The sequence below is a fragment of the Patagioenas fasciata genome, chromosome 25 (genome assembly GCF_037038585.1).
Source record: "Patagioenas fasciata isolate bPatFas1 chromosome 25, bPatFas1.hap1, whole genome shotgun sequence".
NCBI classification, from domain to species: domain Eukaryota; kingdom Metazoa; phylum Chordata; class Aves; order Columbiformes; family Columbidae; genus Patagioenas; species Patagioenas fasciata.
The window spans coordinates 4,641,800-4,660,664 of NC_092544.1; the positions used below are offsets into that span (position 1 = coordinate 4,641,800).

General features: G+C 51.3%; 1 protein-coding gene across 1 annotated transcript in view; it reads left to right on the forward strand.

Annotated features, from left to right (window-relative positions):
- The first annotated feature begins 10,840 nt into the window (after nt 1-10,840).
- Nucleotides 10,841-18,865, forward strand: part of MAN1C1 (mannosidase alpha class 1C member 1) — a 63,288-nt gene continuing 55,263 nt past the window's right edge. Inside the window, exons 1-2 of the mRNA XM_065857184.2 lie at nt 10,841-11,182; nt 11,929-12,917. Coding sequence (XP_065713256.1) covers nt 12,351-12,917 — 567 coding nt within the window. The 5' untranslated portion in view covers nt 10,841-11,182; nt 11,929-12,350. The remainder of the gene's footprint in view (nt 11,183-11,928; nt 12,918-18,865) is intronic.

Consider the following 18,865-nt stretch of genomic DNA (forward strand, 5'->3'; position numbering starts at 1 on the left):
CGGGGAAGCTCTGTGTTGTGGAAAAAGGGATGAGAAGTCGCGGGTTTTGGGTGCGGTTGTGATGCTGGGGCAGGAACCGGGTGTATCGTCTGTTGGGGACTTTCAGATTAACCGGGTTTCATGTGTTTAGCTAAGAAAAGTCCGAGAGGAGGTGGTGGTTACAGAGGGCTGAGAACGATGCAAAAGAATCTGTTGGACCTGCAGATCCGGCTCACATTTGAAAATCGCCCTCTTACGGCTCCCGTGAAATCACCTTTTAATGACGAGTCTATAGCAGGAACCTGTAATTTCGTGGTTGATGCGTGAGCGAGATGACAACGAGTGCGCACTCACGTGGGTTTATTGAAGCCATGGGTCAGAAATATTTGCTTTATGTTCAGAACATGAGGCCAAACAGAAATCCCAGCGCTGGCGCCAGGCGGGGACTCAGCAGCTCCAGGAGGGTTCCTTGAGCCACCGATGGAGCTTTTTGACTCACAGCTGCCCTGAACCCACCTTCGTACCTCTCGGAGTAATTAAATAAGTCCCAGGAGGCACAGCCCTGGGTAATTGGGAGTATTTGTCAGCCAGTGGTATGTCTGTGGGCAGGGAGGGGGGGCCGTGCTGCTCCGCCGGGAATTCGCTGCTTCCATTGGGATGGATTTGATGCTCCATGTTTATGTCTGAGGCTTTGATGCATCCATAAGCGCTTTGGGGCTGGGCAGTGGGTCCATCAGCAAAATGGGATTGCATGTGTCTGAAAATGGTGCTGGGGGGGCATAGCTTTGTTTTTTGGGGTGACAGGAGGGTGGACGTTGTTTTCTCATGTTGGTTAAAACACCGTGATCCACTCCAGCCTGCGTTCTGGGGAAGGGTTGGCAGAATCTGGGTTACTTGCTCCCTTGTGCTCCCCCATTTATCAATGTGTATTGAGCTGACCTGCCTCGAGCCTGTGGAACGTGAAAACGGGAAAAGCTTCTGCTGAAGTCATTTAATGACTTCAGACAGGTACGACCGCATGAGTTTTACAGCGAGTGCACTGGTTCTGTTCCAGAGCTGCTTCCCCCTGCCCTCGATGCTCTGTGCCTTTCCAATCCTGCTTTTTCTGTCCTCAAAACGACTGGAGGATCTTCTGTATCCAACCCAGCGTGGTCAGCAGGACAAGGGCAGTGATCCTTCCCCTGTGCTCTGCACTGGGGAGGCCACACCTGGAGTGTTGTGTTCAGTTCTGGGCCCCTCAGCTCAGGAAAGAGATTGAAGTGCTGGAGCGGGTCCAGAGAAGAGCAACAAGACTGGGGAAGGGACTTGAACACAAGCCCTGTGGGGAGAGGCTGAGGGAGCTGGGCTTGTTCAGTCTGGAGCAGAGGAGGCTTAGAGGTGAGCTCAGCACTCTCTAGAACGACCTGAAGGGCAGTTCTAGCCAGGGGGGATTGGGCTCTTCTCCCAGGCAGTCAGCAATAGGACAAGGGGGCAGGGGCTTCAACTCTGCCAGGGGAAATTGAGGCTGGAGATGAGAAAGCAATTCTGTGCAGAGAGAGTGGTCAGCATTGGAATGGCTGCCCAGGGAGGTGCTGGACTCACCGGCCCTGGAGGTTTTTAAGCTGAGATTGGCCATGGCACTGAGTGCCATGATCTGGTGAACGGACCGGAGTTGGTCCAAGGGTTGGACTGGATGATCTCTGAGGGCTTTTCCAACCCAGCCCATTCTGGGATTCTGTGATCACATTGAGATGATGAGGTGCCCACGAGCCGTGTCGCTGCCAGGGGACGTGTTTTGCTTGTGCTTGTCACGAGTTAGATGGGACATCTCTACTCCTCAGCCTGATTCGTTGTAAAGGTCCCTGGGCTCCCGTGTAAACAGCGCAGGCCGTGATTCACCGGGGCGGTGGCAGGAGTGACCTGTTTCCCAGGTCAGGATGGGTGAACTTCACCCTGAAGGTGACTTTGAGGTTGTTCTGGGCTACACGGAGCCCTTTCCGTATTTCAGGTTGGACAGGGAGCCCGGTGCAGTGTCCAGCAGAAAGAAGGAACCATCGGAGGTGGGTTCGGCCCCACCCAGGGGTATTGGCGCTCAAGGGGAAGCTGATATTTAAAAAAGAGCGACAGTCCTGCCTTTCGGGGGGAGAGCAGCCTGTGACAACAGCATGTCCGCAAAGTGCAGATCCTTCTTCTTTTATGGCTTTAGCTTCTGATGGTTTCAAATCTTAACTTGTATTTATGTTCTGGGTACTGATGATCTGACACTGGAACCTCCACTCTGGAGCCATGAACTCCCCAGCGCCTGTTTTCCTGTGCCCGGGTAGGGAAAAGGGTCATTCTGTAATCTGGCAAAAAGCTTCAACAACTTTTACCCCTCTCTACAGGGAATAGAAGTATATTTAGCTGCTGGAACATCTGCCCCATTAACCTTATATTTTCTTTTCTATTTCTTTTCTTCCTATGGACTATCGACCTCTTTGCAAGGGGTTTACATTCTGCTTACCCTGGGAAGGGGCCTCACTGGCCAGGCACCCGGATCCGTGCAAAACACGAGGCGTTTATCCCGATCAATAACCCGGCAGCTCCAGGTCACTGCAGAAGAGCCCGGTAACATCCGAGCGGTGCCAATAAAACACTTCGGAACCTGCGTATTCATCTTCATAGAATCGCCCAAAGGGCGTCTTCTGACCCACTTTACCCTCCGCTAAGTTACTGTACGGTTGACAGATGATTTTAACAGAGCCTTAGTGGTCACCTGAGGATGCCCAACACGTAGCGCTATAAGCTGGGATTTTCATTGCCGCACACAGTTTAAATGACTTTTAACTCTTTGCAAGTGCTGCGTTTTCCCTGTAATGGAAATATTTACGTGATCCCATTCGAATGCCCTAAGGTGTCTTTATTTCTCTTGGCCTGGCTCATAACGGCCGAGTTCAAAAGCATTAAAGTTTAAGGGAAATGAGCTCGGCACGACGGGACAGAGGAAAATAAGACGGATGCGTTGGCTTTGGGAAGGTGCTGGTTCTGTAACGGCGCTGGCTTCTCATTTACTGTGTGTGGGGGGGCTCCATGGCAGATTCGGGGTCTCTCTGCATCACTTTAGCAGAATAATTGAGTTGGATCCAAGGAGTTGATCGGGATTTCCCAGGCGGTGTCAGAATCCCATCTAAGGGCAGGAACGTTGAACAGTAACTTAGACAAATGGCCAGAGCGTTCCACAGCTCACTTGCCATTAAGTCTAATAACTGGAGTTAATAATCTGACCCAAAGGCTTCTTATTCTCTTATCTCTCGCTGACAAAAATCAAACCTGCTTGTCCTATAACAGCTATTTCGAGAAACCTCTTTGCAACCTCCATAAACGGGTGAGTTTGTCTTTTCACTTGTGGTCTCCTAAAAACAAATGTCCGCTGTGTGTGTTTCCATATGGTTTATATGAACTTGTTGTCTGTTGTTTTGTGGCTTTTTAACCATTATTTGTAATATATTGCTAGAGAGCAGCGTATTAACCCCGTGGGTCGGCAAACCACCGGTTGGAGATCGCTGCCCAAAATTATTGGTGCATTTCTCTTAACTGTTAGCCCAGAAGAGTTCACATGCTAATCCTCATCTAAAACTATCCCCCATATATATATATATATATATATATATATATGTATATGTATATATATAATCTTCTTTTTCTCTTTGGACAATGAATAGGACAAACAGAAAAGCTTTTCCTCCCATGCATGGTGATGAATCTTCCCAGCATTTGAAGATGTTGGTCATTATTTCCTGGCTTGCCTTAAAACCCACTCTGACAAAGGGGTATATTTATATGATGAAAGAAGATATTTTTTGGTGAAATGTGCACTTGTTTCAGCGTTCTCAGAGCAAAATCAGCGCAGCCCTTGGAGAACAGCAGAGATCATCCCGTCTGGGGGAAGAGATATGAGGATGTCTCTGGATTCGGGCCTGACGATGGACCGCACAGATGGTTGTCACATCAATGGAAATTCACCTTTGGGGAGATGATTTTCCTTTAACAGCTAAATCAGAATCCTGACGGTTTCCAAGGGCATCATTGTGGCTGGAAAATCCCTGGATTTTGTCAAACAGGGTCCCTTGACACGTTTTTGAGCTGGGCTGGTCCCCATCAACGTGATCTTTCCAGGTCCCTTCCAATACCTGGGCTGGTCCCCATCAACGTGATCTTTCCAGGTCCTTCCAATCCCTAACGTCCTGGGATTCTGGGATTCTGTGAGATGAGACTGTCACTACAGACTCATTAGGAAACCTTGAATAGCCACGTTTTACCTGAAAACAGGAGCAGATCTTCCTGCTCCAAACAACTCGAGATAAACCCTGGCTTAGTTGTAGGCAGAGGGTGATGAATTCACCCCCCAAGATGCTGCCGGGACCAGCACATCTTAACCAAACTACTTTTTGGGTTGACTCCAGGTGCTTTTTTGACCCAAACCAATATTTAAGTGTGGTTTAAAACTGTTGGGCTTTTCTTAACGCTTCTGTTTGTTGCAAAATGGTTTTTGGTTCACTCCTCTTAGACAAAACTACTCACCAAGTTCATCTCCAGTTCTGATCGCCCTGAACTGCATTTTCTGACAAGTCAACTCTTTTTCTAATATTATTCTTAGACGTTTTCCACTCGGGATCTTATTTCCGAAGCCGTCTAAAATAGGATGTTGCTCCACATTCGCATCAGCAAATTCATCGCATTCCTGTGGCCTTTATCTCATTTAAAGAGGGGAAAATGGAATACAGTCATTGCGATGATGCCAGTTTTAATGACAAAAAGCTCGTGCCGCCTGTATTAGTCACCTGGTGTTACAAGAAAGTAATAAACTAGAGCTGTGTCTGCTCTTTCCTCCCTACACTTCATGCTGTTGTGCTGTTTTTCATCTTGTTTTATATTTTCCCTGGCACAGAAGAGTTAAGATTGTTGAGCCATAGACCTTGACCATAATTACACAAGATTCCTCCTTGTGAAAGCTCATTCCTACCCAGTTCTGGTTTAAGAGACGCAGAACGGATTATGATCTTGGATACGAACAGCTTTTCCCCCTTTTCTTAGCAATAAGCCCGGCTGAGGTGCGGGTGGGTTTTACATTGTGCAAACGTGGCTCCTGCCAGCAGAGAATTTGAATGCTCAGCAAGGCTTGTGAACATCTCGGGATGTCAGTCTTCATTCAGATAATTAATATCTGGTATGTATGAATGTGGAGTTAAAAGAAAAGGAGTCAAACCTGCAGTTCAGTGCATGATGGTGCATCTCAATGTGGAGGTTTTGGGGCAAAATGTGCTGTTTTCTGTCTCTTGGGTTCGGGTGTAGCCGCTACCAGCATCTCAACAGCTTCCCGGGCAGGGGGTCGCTCACTCTTGGCTGGTGAAGGTTTGAGGGGGTTTAGGAGCCTCTTGCTTTACGGGTTTAACACGTGAAAAATATCACATGAAAACTGTGCGCCTGCCCAGCACCAACTAAAAGAAATCAGGGTAAGATCCACTATGAGTTTATCTGCTCTTCACAGAATCCCAGAAGGGACTGGGTTGGAAAAGCCCTCAGAGATCATCCAGTCCAACCCTTGGTCCAACTCCAGTCCGTTCACCAGATCATGGCACTCAGTGCCATGGCCAATCTCAGTTTACAAACCTCCAGGGCCGGTGAGTCCAGCACCTCCCTGGGCAGCCATTCCAATGCTGACCACTCTCTCTGCACAGAATTGCTTTCTCATCTCCAGCCTCAATTTCCCCTGGCAGAGTCAAAGCCCCTGCCCCCTTGTCCTATTGCTGAGTGCCTGGGAGAAGAGCCCAATCCCCCCTGGCTAGAACTGCCCTTCAGGTCGTTCTAGAGGGTGCTGAGCTCACCTCTAAGCCTCCTCTTCTCCAGACTGAACAAGCCCAGCTCCCTCAGCCTCTCCCCATAGGGCTTGTATTCAAGTCCCTTCCCCAGTCTTGCTGCTCTTCTCTGGACCCGCTCCAGCACTTCAATCTCTTTCCTGAGCTGAGGGGCCCAGAACTGAACACAACACTCCAGGTGTGGCCTCCCCAATGCAGAGCACAGGGGAAGGATCACTGCCCTTGTCCTGCTGACCACGCTGGTTTGGATACACACTATTTGTCACTTTAGAGCCTGGAAAACTCCTCCTGGGCGGCACAGGATTGTCCAGAGATGCTGATGGGATCGTTTGGAGGAGGAAGGCGGCTCCAAAGAGGCCTTCAACAGGTATTTCTACCTATATCACTTAGTTTATATATTAGTTTTCTTGCATGGTGTGTAGGTTGGTACTCCAGGCTGTGGCTGAAGGCATCCGGGCTATATAACCACCCCGCTCTGGTGACATTGCCATGGTTACCTTATTATTACAATTTAGCCTTTCAAGTGTCTTATTAGAATCCCTCCTACCAAAACAATCCCCGTAACCCATCAGCACGTGGTCTAATCTAATAAGCAATCACGCGTTTCGCTCTTTGCTCCTTAAGTAACACAAGGCAACAGCACAATCTTCCAGGGTAAAAACAAGTTACGCTGCAAAACCGCAAACCGCGGTCATATAGCAGATAACGAAGCTCCTAATTACCCAGGCTCCTCAGGAGCCTCGCGTCCTCTGCTTGTATTTCTACAACCTTACAATAATCAATATCAGGCAGGTTTCTCCTGTCCTGAGTCATTAGGGGATTGTTTGGCTCATCCTCGCTGTGTGCAGATGAGCCCGGCTTGGGGAAAGTTTAGGGCTGTTGTTTGCATAATGTATCAGGCAGTTTAATGTATGGATTTCCCCTTATCTGATCACAACCAGATAAAATGACAGTGAGCCTGACAGCCTATACACACCCAAGCCTTTAAATAGACGTTAAACCTCGCTGCTTGTAAGGAAAAGCAACTTGGGGGCTGCGGGGAGGAGGAAGATGCTCAGATTTGGCCTCCCCATGATGTTCCTGGGGTGGGAAGCGCTGGATCCATCCCGGCCGAGCAGCAAACGCGGCTCCGCACGGCGAGATGGCGACAGGAATGGTTTCAGAAGGCAATAGGAATGGTTTCAGAAGGCAACAGGAATCGCTTCAGAAGGCAACAGGAATCGCTTCAGAAGGCAACAGGAATCGTTTCAGAAGGCAACAGGAATCGCTTCAGAAGGCAACAGGAATCGTTTCAGAACGCACCGACCGACGGCACCTCGTTCTGTCAGCCGCGCTTGTTCTCTCCCAGCTAAAGGGCTCCTTCCTTTTCAAAACCGCCAATTCCTGCCCGTTTTGTTGTCACTATCTATGCTTTGTTGTAGCTATCACCAAAGTTTAGGTGTCTGGTTTACATGCTGCGGCTGCTCTGCTTTAAGGATGCATTTAAATGTAGCAGTCCTCACCACTTCAATGAAACAAGGCTGGGTTGCTGCGTTGGGTTTCTTTTTATTTTCTTTAAAAACGATGTTAAGACAGCGCCTGGCAGTAACACAGAGCTCTTCTTCCACCCGCCCGCTCCGTCCTTTCGTTGCTGCGATGCCTCAAAATCAGGGCTTGGAGTGGTTCTGAGAGCTGGAAAGGGCTTCCTGGCTGCGAACCGGAGAGTTATTCCAGCACAAGAGCCATCCCGGCCACTCCGCGGCCACACGCAGCGTTTCGTACAGGGAGAGACACCAAATACATCCAGCCTACTTTAAACGATCGGCTGGAGGCTTGAGCGTAATTATTTTGCCAAACTCTTTTGCTTCGAATATTATCTATCGCTCCGTAGTTTTCTTGCTCACAGAAAGGTAGCTATTAGATTCTGGTTTTCTTATGGCCATTAAAAAAAAGGTAATTTTCTTGAAATTCTTTCTCCCAGGGCTGCTAAAAACAACGATCACAATGCAGCAGGACCCCCATCTCCCCAGTAATTACACTCTGCCCCCCAACTCCTTCAACTCCGTGTATTGGGTTCCGTCTGGAGCTGCGATCACACGCAGAGCCTGGGCCCTCTGTCTTATTATTACACAAACTAAACGATTTTTAAAATGTAATTAAACATTCACCTCGAAGACAATGCTTTGTCTTTAAGAAGAATGATATCTTAATTTAACCTAATTTTTTAAAAAAACCCTTTCATTTCGAAGCAGTTGCCTTCAAGAAAATGTTACACTAAACACAAAGCAAAACAAAAAGATTTCTTAATTGAACCTAATTAAAAGATAAGCCCTCAACTTCTCCCTCACCACTGTGTAAAATGAGGAGTGAGGCACTTTCGGTTTGCTCAGAACTCTCTCTTTTATTATCCCTTTGGTTTATTCTCAGCTGTCGATTTTATTATCCTACTTGATGCCCCCAAATCCTCTTAGCAAGCAAGAGCTCTCTAACCTTTCTGGTCCTGGAGCCATCTGTAAGGAGATCAAGGGACCACCGCGACAGCAGAGGGTGGTTTGTTTCGGCGGGGATTCTTTGTTTGGTTTGGGTGGGTTTGTTTTTTGAAATGTATTCTTTATAAGGCTTTTAGGTTTCTTCCCCTTCTCCTGAGACGCCCTGCAAAACCAAATCCTTCGCAGGCACCTGCTCTGGAGAAAACCGTCCATGGTGGCTGAGGGATGGTGGCCAAGAGATGGTGACCAAGAGATGGTGGCAGAGAAATGGTGAGCAAGAGATGGTGACCAAGGGATGGTGGACAAAGGATGGTGGCAGAGAAATGGTGGCCAAGGGATGTTGACCAAGGGATGGTGGCCAAGGGATGGTGGCAGAGAAATGGTGACCAAGGGATGGTAGCAGAGAAATGGTGGACAAAGGATGGTGGCAGAGAAATGGTGGCCAAGGGATGGTGGCCAAGAGAAGGTAGCAAGAAATGGTGGCCAAGGGATGGTGACCAAAGGATGGTGGCCAAGGGATGGTGGCAGAGAAATGGTGACCAAGGGATGGTGAACAAGGGATGGTGGCCAAGGGATGGTGGCAAAGAAATGGTGACCAAGAAATGGACCAAGGGATGGTGAACAAGGGATGGTGGCCAAGGAATGATGACCAAGGGATGGTGGCCGAGGGATGGTGGCCAAGGGATGGTGGCAGAGAAATGGTGACCAAGAGATGGTGGCCAAGGGATGGTGGCAGAGAAATGGTGGCCAAGGGATGGTGACCAAGAGATGGTGACCAAGGGATGGTGGCCAAGAGCTGGTGGCCGCATCTCCATCTTGCTCAGGTTGAGCTGGTCCTGCCTGCAAACCACAGGCAATGGTTCAAAGGGCGTGTTTCAAACCCGAATAACCAAGATGCAAATGCGTGTCTGAAGGCGGCTGCGGTCAAGGTCCACTGGGCAACTAAAAAGCATAAAGCTTTACTTTTTAGTGGTATTTTTGGCTGGATGAACACCTGCAGCAGTGGTGGACGTGTAAGGAAGGGTAAGGCGGGATGAAACCAACTGAGTTGATAGCGGCCCCTGATTCCTGCTCCTACCCTGTTTCCCCAAAAATAAGACCTACCCCAAAAATAGGCCCTAGCGTGATTTTTCAGGATGTTTTAGGGTGCTCGAAATACAAGCCCCACTCCAAAAATAAGCCCTAGTTGCAGTTCATAAGAAAATCAATTTACATAGTGTCCAGGCAGCTATACTTTTTAAAAAGTAAGCATCTTTTGGAGCAAAAATTAGTACAGGACCCTGTCTGATTTGGGGGGAAACAGGGTAGAACGGCTCTGCCGCCTGCTCTGTGTCACGTACAGCGCTTTTCAGAGGAAAATGACAATGTTAACTGCTTGTGAGCTGAGCAGTTCAGAATGTGGGGCCCTGCACCAAGCTCCCGCAGACCCAGCAGTCACATCGGGGGGTCTTCCCCGCTGTGTTAGTTATTTATGAAGGAGCACACTGAGAAGATGCAAACGGCAGCTGATTTCTTTCCTCACAAATCCAGCTCCTTTCCAGCCTACAAAACGTTTTCTTTTAGCTCTTCCAAGCTCAGTCCCATCGCCGTTCACCCTTCTCCGTGACCTCCCCTTGCTGCAACTCCTGTGTCGCACCCCAAATCCTGGTGACCCCTCACCCATCCAGCTCTGTTTCTGAGCAGTTTCCTCTAGTTTTAGGTGTTGGCCTTTTCTTTCTTTCTATGCTAATTCTGTGTAAGACTTTTGGGGGTGTTTTTACCAATTTTTGTTTAACATTTATGAGCAGAAACACTTTAGTTCACTCTGGTGTAGGCTCACCTCCCAGGGTGTCTGTGGTTTGGTTAATTCTTGTACAGTACATTGAAGTAAAGCATATCATGAAGATTTAAGCATATGGGACTCAGATGTGCTTCACAGCAGTTGACTTTGGGCTCATAAAATCCAGAAAGGGCAGGTTTGTGTACAGCAAGGTGGTTCCCAAGCCATCTCTGGTCCCTTCTGCCACAACAGGCCCTGAGGACAAGGCCTTTCCTAGGGGCTTTGATCCCCAAGCACACACCAGACCTCGGGTGGATGGCTACCGGGGCTGTGTGGGTAAATCCACCCCAAAAAAGCCCTCAGAAAGGGAGAGGTGACAGAGGTGACAAACGTGACAAACGCGCCACCGCCCCTGTCCCGCCCGAGCCCTCACAGCTCGCCGGGCGCACCTCGTGCCCTCCGGCCTCCGCCAATCGCAGTGGGGATGGGGCGCTCCTCGCAGCCAATGGGAGGCCGGCTGGAGGAAAGGGGCGGGGCGAGACGCTCCGCCAGCCCGAGCCGAGCATCTGTGGTAAACAAGAGGGCGGGTCTCCCGGCTTTCCTGGCGTTTGGAAGAGCTAATGGACGAGGCCAGGCTCCACTAGTTAGCCAATAGAAAGAGAGGGCGGAGCGCGGGCCTGGGGAGAACGTCACAGCGGGCAGAACCTAGGCTGCTGATTGGCTCGCGATGGCCCCGCCTCCCCCTCGAGTGACCGCTGGCAGGCGGAGGGGCGGGGCGAGGGGCGGGGCGTGCGGCACTGTCGCAGTGAGCGGCGCTGGGGGCGGGCGGGTGCGTGTGCGGGCACCGGGAGCACAGCGGCACGGTCGGTCCCTTCGGCGGGGGGAAGGCGGGGCGGGGAGGAGGTGAAAAACAGAGGCCTCTAAGTAGCTTGATGTAGTTAGGCACTTCCCTCCCGGGTGCTTGGAGAGAGGAGCCGCTCCCCGGAGAGCCCGGCGGGCTGCCAGCATCTCCCTTCTTTTGATTTAGCGCGCACTCGCAAGCGCTGACAGCAGCGAGGGGATCGCGCTTTTGAGATGCGCGGGCAGGACTGAGAAGATTTTGCTCACTGTAGGACCCAGAGAGGCTTGGATTTGTCAGAGGGGTGAGTAAACAGGGCTGGGGACAGGAATGCATCTGCCAGGCGGGTTTGGCGGCGTGTTCGGGGCCAGCGCTGGTCCTGCCCGTAGGAATAGGGGTGATCTGGGGCTCCTAGGTAGCTCTGTAAAACGTGTCCTGCTTTTGGAAAGTGGTCCTGCCTGCTGCCGTGGTCTGACAGTTGAGCTCTATGAGCGCACATAAGGTGCGGATTGTGGGGTGGAATGAATAAGTCTTAACAGCGAGGCAGAGGTTTGGGAGAAAGGGGGAATTCGCCGGGATCCGTTTAGCAAAAGCAAAATCCGTAGATTTTCTCTTTTTTTCCTCAAGAAACTTAGCCCGAGCCGAGCTCTCCGCATGGCTCGTTCGCAGCCCCATCAGTCTCCAGCCCTCTGCGGGCGGAGGCAGCTCCTGGCAGGCTGGTGAGGAGCAGCCTGACCCCTGTCTGTCTGTGTGTCTGTCTGTCTGTCTGCTCTCCGTCCTCGGGCACCCTGCCCCTCTCGGGCTCCTCTTGGCCCCGGGGCTGCCCGGCCAGCAGTGCCCGGAGCTGTAGGGGATGGTGCAGAGCTGGGAGCTGCTCGTAGGGTATAGAGAGTTGATGGCAAGTCCGGAGAGAGGAAAAAGGAACTATTGTGGCTGAAGGAGGGTGGGACGGCTGGGGAGGCGGCTGACCCTCCGGGACAAAGGCTCTAACGCCGGCTGCACCCTTCTTGGCGTTGAATGAACGCGCTTTTATCTCCCTCCCCCTCGCAGAAATGCTGCAGCATGAACCTACCGCCTAGAGAGAAGCGATCGCACCTCCCCGGCGCCGCTCCCTGAGCCAGCCCGGCACAGCCGTCCGGCGGAGCCCGACACCGGCACAGCCCAGCCTGCCCTGCCCGCCGCCCGGCCCCGGCGGGATGCGCTCGCCGCCGCCTTCATGCCGCAAGGGGGGACTGTGAATCGCCGCTCCGCGCCCTGCGAGTCTCTCGGGCAAGGAGCGCGGGCAGCGGCGGGGCCCCGCGGCTCAGCCCGCTCCGGAGCCACCCACGTGTCGCCCGCCGGCCGTCCCCGCTGAAGGCGGCCGCTCCAGCCGGTGGTGCGGGGGGCACATCCCTGAGCCTTCGGCCGCAGAAGCCAGCGGTGCTGCCCGGGCTGGCTGCGCAGCCCGCCCGGCGGCCGCGATCCGGTGCCCCATGGTGCTGCTGCGGAAGCTGCCGGGCATGCCGGGCTGGCCGGCGGCGCTGGGGCTGCGGCTGCCGCAGAAGTTCCTATTCCTGCTCTTCCTCTCGGGCCTGCTCACGCTGTGCTTCGGGGCCCTGTTCCTCCTGCCCGATTCCTCCCGCTTCAAGCGCCTCTTCCTGCCCCGCCGGGCCACCGCCTCCACCTCCTCCTCCTCTTCTTCCTCCGCCTCCTCCGCCTCCTCCTCTTCCACCCGCGACACCGACCTGCCCCGCAGCCCCCCCGCCGCCGCCGAGCCCCGCCACGCCAGCCCCGCCGCCCCCCGCCGCCTCCGGGAGAAGCTCCGCACCGCCGCCCGCATGGCCGGCCCGCCGGCCCACACCGCGCCGGGCTCCCGGCAGCAGGTGCAGGGCGGCGAGCGCCGAGCCGAGCCCGCCACCGGGGAGCCCCCCGCCCGGGAGACGCGAGCTCCGTTCCGCTTCGACTACGAGCGGTTCCGCCGAAGCCTCCGGCACCCGGTGCGGGGCAGGCGGGCCGGCGAGGACCCCGAGACCCGCAGCCGCAGGATGAAGATTAAAGAGGTGAGGAGCCCACACACCGTCTTCACTTCCCCTCACAGGCATTTTACTTCTCTCAGCCCTCACCTCCCCTCATGGTCATGTCAGCCATCGCCCTCCCCTCAGTTAACCCTCGTTCTCCCCTCGCAGCCATGTCCCCTCAGTCAGTTCTAACCTCCCCTCACAGCCATGTCCCCTCAGTCAGCTCTAACCTCCCCTCACAGCCATGTCCCGCCTCAGCGCTCACCTCCCCTCACAGCCATCGCAGCCGTGTCCTCCCTCACAGCCTTTTCCCTCCTCAGTCAGCCCTAAGCTCCCCTCACGGCCATGTCCCCCCTCAGTCAGCCCTTGTCCTCCTCTCAGTCAGCCCTCGCCTTCCCCTCATCACCATGGCCCCTTGGTCAGCCCTCACCTCCCCTCACAGCCATGTCAGCCCTCGTCGTCCCTCACAGTCATGTCCCCTCTAGTCAGCCCTCACAGCCATGTCCCACCTCAGCACTCACCTCCCCTCATAGCCATCTCACCCTTCTGTCACGGCCATGTCCTCCCTCATGCCCATGTCCCCCCTCAGTCAGCCATTGCCCTCCCCTCACAGCCATGTCCCCCCTCAGTCCACCTTTACTCTCCCCTCATGGTCTCATCCTCCCCTCACAGCCATGTTCCCCTTGCCCTCTCCTCATTCCCCCATGTTCCTCACACACCCCTCACTTCCCCAGCCTTGCTCCCGTTTCCCACGCAGGCCCCTGGTGCCCCTTTCTCCCTCCATTTCCCGAGGACGGTGGCAGGAATTGGGGGTGTTTCTCCATGGAGGTGTCGTGCAGCGTGGCCCCGCGCACGTGGCGGTCACCATCTGCACACACCTCCTGTCACGGGAGAGCAAACGTTGATAGGGCGTGACTGGAAATTAAAAAGCTGAAATTAAGCAAAGGGAAATTTCAGATTGGTTATTAAGGAAAAAAAACTTGCTTGGCAGGAGGTGTCTGTGGTTGTGCAAGTGGCTCCCTCCCTGGGGTATTGCTCCAAACCTGGCTGCTTTACACAAAAGCCGGTGGATGATGAAACTTGTGCTGGTCCGTGGGGACGCGTGGACAGGCGGATGGATGGGTTGTGGCCTCACAGAAGTTGGGGACAAGGTTGTAAATTGTTTTGTCACTCCGGATGGAATTGGCTCGGGACTTGTTACTCGCTAACAGCAACCTGAAGCCTGTCCTGGCTCAGAGCTGGGCTGTAAGGGAGGGCAGAATTCGGCTGGTGCCTCCAGTTTGTGCGTAAAAGCCTGGCAGGCTGGCAAACATTGCGGAGCGATCTGTGACCTAGTTAACCAGGAGCTATGGATTCTGTGTAGTATTTGATTGTGTTTGTCATATCTTTTGCGATGATGGATAACCAACTTGGAGTGGATTTTGGTCTAGGAAGAGGTGCCAATAAGTAAAAAGCGCAGATTTAATTAAGCAGAGTATAAATTTCTTGGGTTTTCCTCTCACAGAGGTGCAGGCATTCAGCAAAAACGCTGCCCCAGGTTGAACAGAGGAGGAAGTCAAAGAATAACACACGAAGGGCTTCCAACTGCTATAAACCTGCATTTTAAAACCACTTTTTTAAAGCTCCCTCCTGATATCTCTGTCAGTCTTTAAAACAAAGCCTGCACCACGGGTAAAATTCGCACTTCTGTGCCAGAAAACCAGACACAATGCACCCAGGGGTGCTGGGTTTCTTTATCATCCCAGGCATGGCTGAGCCATCCTTCTGTTCTGCATCTCGGCTGCAGGATATTCAGAATATTCCAGTCCCCGGCCCTCCCGTGTGCTTGGAGTGGTGGAGGCTGTGCTGGAACCGGCTCCTCTTCTCAAGGTACGCGAGGGTAGCACAACATACCCATGAACAAACCAGCTTCCACGCCCTACAAACGAATCAAATTGGAAACCGAATTTATGAAAGCTGGTGGAATTCAGTCCTTTATTTGTAGTTAATTATTTTTAAAATATAGGATTATTGTGAGTTGTATGGATTCAGCCCCATCTGTTTATAACAGCTATAATCAGTGCCGGGTAGCAGAGTTAGATTTTCTTCAAGGATGAGAATCCATAAATACTAGTTTTATGCTGACAGCTAATTACTCTTCAAACAGAGCCCTTATTCCTTAAAAGTGGCTGCACTTCTATTTATTCAGAATGAGAGAGTGGAACAAACACGGTGCTGAGATATGAGACTGTGCAAAACAAGGGATGGTGGTGCAGCTTGTGGAAGAGAGAATCAGAAAGAGATGGAGAAAACAAATCAAGAGAGGTTAGAAGACAAATGCTATATAAAAAAACCAAATGGCTAAATAAGAAATGCAAGTAAGAAATAAGTCACAATAGAGCACTTGGGTCAGCAAATACTCTTCATGTGATGAGAGAGCTGCAAGCAGGGGCAGGTAGCGGGTTGGCTGTTGAAGGTGATGTGTGCAGTAGCAGCAGGTCGCTTTTCTCTCCTTTCAGGTCTTTAAGCCCTGTAATTTGCTAAAATGTGTTCCAAACTGTCCTGGTACTTAAGGTCTTTCCATCCTCCCCCAGGCAGTTCTTACAGGTCAGCATCTCTATAACAGAGAGGATGGATATGGATGGGATTTGGTGGTGTTTTTTCCCCCATCTGTCTGCCCGAGCCTGGATAGAATCCAGGAGCAAGAACCGGTGCGTGATCAAAGACCAGGGCTGCTGCCCAACCTGGACGCCTGGAACTTTCCATTGTCTCACAGGACCCTCCAGCCCGAGCAGGCGTCTGCTCCTTCCCACCCAACCTCTGAAGCGTCTTGATGCTTCAGCCAAAGAAAAGGGCGTCTCATGGGTTTCTTGGCTGTTATGCATGGAAAGTGTCGACTAATGTGGTCTCGCTAGACTTCTTCTGCTGAAAAGATAGCGTTGTCCGGAGTGCAAACCCCACCGCTGTTGTGTCTTCCACTTTGTTTGGGAAAGCTCTGAGCAGTGCCAGGGGCATGGGTGCTGTTTGTGATTAAGGGGTCAGGCTGGGGGTGTATCTGCATCACTCACTGTGTTTCCAAATAGTGCAGAAAGGAAGAAGAGGTGGATTAATGAGTTGAAACGGCACGTTAAAAGAAGTAAGTGCTGCAGTGAGCTGAGCTGATGTGTGCACGCAGGTATTCTGCTTTGCACTGGTGGGTAACTTAAGAGCGGCAGACCTCTAAGGTTCGGCTTACCTTTTAAAAACAAGGTCAGAGTCAATAAGCAGTTGTTTTTCCGAGGAAAAAAAAGAGGGAGCACCTGTATTGCACAAGGCTGCTTGCTGCAAAAGGTCGTTGGTCACCTGGAGAATTGCCTGGGATCTGCTGTGGGCAGCCGAGCACTGTGGGCACTCTGACCTTTTGAAGAAAACTGCAATAAGACCAAAGAGCAGCCTCCCCATGCTACAGGTTGGGAAATTTTAAAAGGGCCTGGGTTTATTTATCTCTTAAACTTTATGTCTGCAAAACGTGGTGGTTCTGTAATTGATCAATCTTGCATGGCTTCAGGGAATAGCTACATTTTTTTACATGTGCCAAATACTAATCACTGATGTTCAAAAAAAAAGGTTGGGGAGAAAAGTGGCTGTAGTCAGAAAGTGACTGCGGGAATGACACAGTGGGATTCCATATTTATTTGCCCTCAACGATTTCCAGATCAAATTGGCTCAGTGAAAAGTCAAAATTATTTCCCCTCCAACTGCTGGTTCTGCAAACTCAGCCTCAGACTGGGGCAGATCAGACCGTGTGGTTGCTGCCTTTTGCTTCATAACCGGTAATAAAGATTTTGCTGTTGGAGCTGAGCTGACAGTTTTGCTGATGGTGGAAGAAGCCAACAGACTGTTTCTCGCTGTAGCGCTGCTGTGTGAGCTGCTTGGGTCTCACAGGCAGGGAAGTGGTGGGGAGAGAAAACAGCATTTCTCTGAAGTATTTTATAGCAGCCCCACTAATGCCATCCAGTGCCGAAGGGCAACCACTCTAACCAGCTAGACCAGAAAGAGTCCGTCAGTGAAATTAGAGTGGCTGCTTACTTCCAGTCATGAAATGCAAGAAAAATGTGGACAGTGGAAGAGATTTACTGGTTTTCTTTTCCTCTTTGGGTACAAAAAGGCAAGTTTCTTTACCTGGTGTCTGAATACCTAGTGCCTTAACTTGGTGGTGTCCTTTGTCCCTCCCAAAAATGGGACTATGTCACATTCAGGCAGGCTGGGATGTACCCTTGGGTTTGACACATGCATTCATTTCCTCTGGATTAGTAATGCTGAAGCCTGTTTGGTTTACAGTGCAGTTCTCTTCGTCCTGTCTCCACCTTCCTTTGCCTCCCCTTGCTGTCTGCTGCCCTCCTTAGCACCGCTCTAAAGACATATTTGCTTTTGACAATCAGACCCAGGGGGAAAAAGGCCATCAGAGCCTGTGCACGCAGTCACTGCAGATTAGCAAGAACCTCTGCAGGTAGATCAGTCTTTTAAACACAAGTATCTTGACAGTTTGTCACTAAAAGATAATTGGTAAGAAACAGGGATGTTATCAGGAGCTCAGCTTGGGCGGAAAGTTACTCGCTGTTGGTTGCTGATTTGCCTTTGTGTGGTTTTGACAGTCCTGACCAGGGATCCCCTCTGCAATGGAAAGGAGCTGGTTTGGGGGCAGTGCGGCTTGTTCTCCTGAATTTGTGCCGCAGCCCTGACCCCTGGTGGGAGAAGCGTCTGCTTAGGCGCTCATTCCGAGTCGCACACCTTGGCGGAGGCGGCCGTGGGTGTTCCCAGGGGATTTTACCCAGGTGTACGAGGTCCTGATCACTGATTTACTGCCAGCAGAGCTCAAAACCAGCTCTGGGCTTGAGTTACAGTTGGCCTGTTGGTACAACGCTGTGAATCACATTATCGGTTGTCCCTGAGCCGTCTCATTTCCGAGGCCAGCAGTAAAAAGGTTTCAGACGTCTCCTTTTCTCTGCAGTGTGCAACTCCTGTTCTTCCATTTGGAGAAAATGCCTCTTCTTTCTGTAATCTGGGGATGAACAGTGCTAGGAGCAAATAATGTGATCTGTCAGTGAGTGCAGCGAGTTGTACCACGTGCAGTTCTAGATGGAAAAGCACCTCCCCATGCACATCTTTCTCCCTGAGACCCACGGAAAACGTCTTACCCAGTAAATCCAGCGACTTCCAGCAGACTTACTTCAGGCTCTTGGGGTAAAAAACGCTGTTCTCAGTAAAATACTTGTTAGGAAATAGACTTCTAGAACATCATTATTATAAAGGAGTAGAATGATGATTGCAAATCAGTCAGGTGTACTGTGATCAGATCATAATTCTTTCTCTGGGGTAGAAATACCTTTGCAATGAGAGAATTCCCCTGCAGTGTGAAGCACCGGCTGGCTCCAGCCTTGCTGGAATTTTCCTATACCCCGTGCTCCTCCTCATGCATTTATTTACTGAACCTGTGGAAAAGGGAACTATACTGGAAATCCCACAAACAGTGCTTAGTTTTTACTTCACTAGCCTCGGGTGGATTCATGCAGACAAAATTTAGACCTAACCTGTCTCAGCCTCTTTCAGCTCTAGGGTATGCGGTTAATTGACTAAAAATATAATTGGTCTGTTGGCATAATGCATGAGTATAGAAAATACTTCATGGTGTGATCCGTGCTACAGTGCTGCTCGCCTTGGAGATGCCGATGATACCTCAGTGCGCGCTATTACTGATATTGCTGGAGCTGAGGGCGTTTTGGAGTTTGGGAGTGCTGTGCAATTTGAGGGCATTTGTTCTTGTCTACAAAATCTGGCCTTGAAAGCACTTGTTCCACAACAACTAAATTTGATGCGAGACTGGTTTATAAACTGCCACTTAAATCCGATGTGCTGTTCGCACAACAGCAAAATTGTTGGAGTCTGGACCTCTCCAGGCTGATGACAGATAATGACCAAATGCCAGTGGGGGACGTGGGGAAATGGGTTTCCAGGACACACAGACGTTGTGC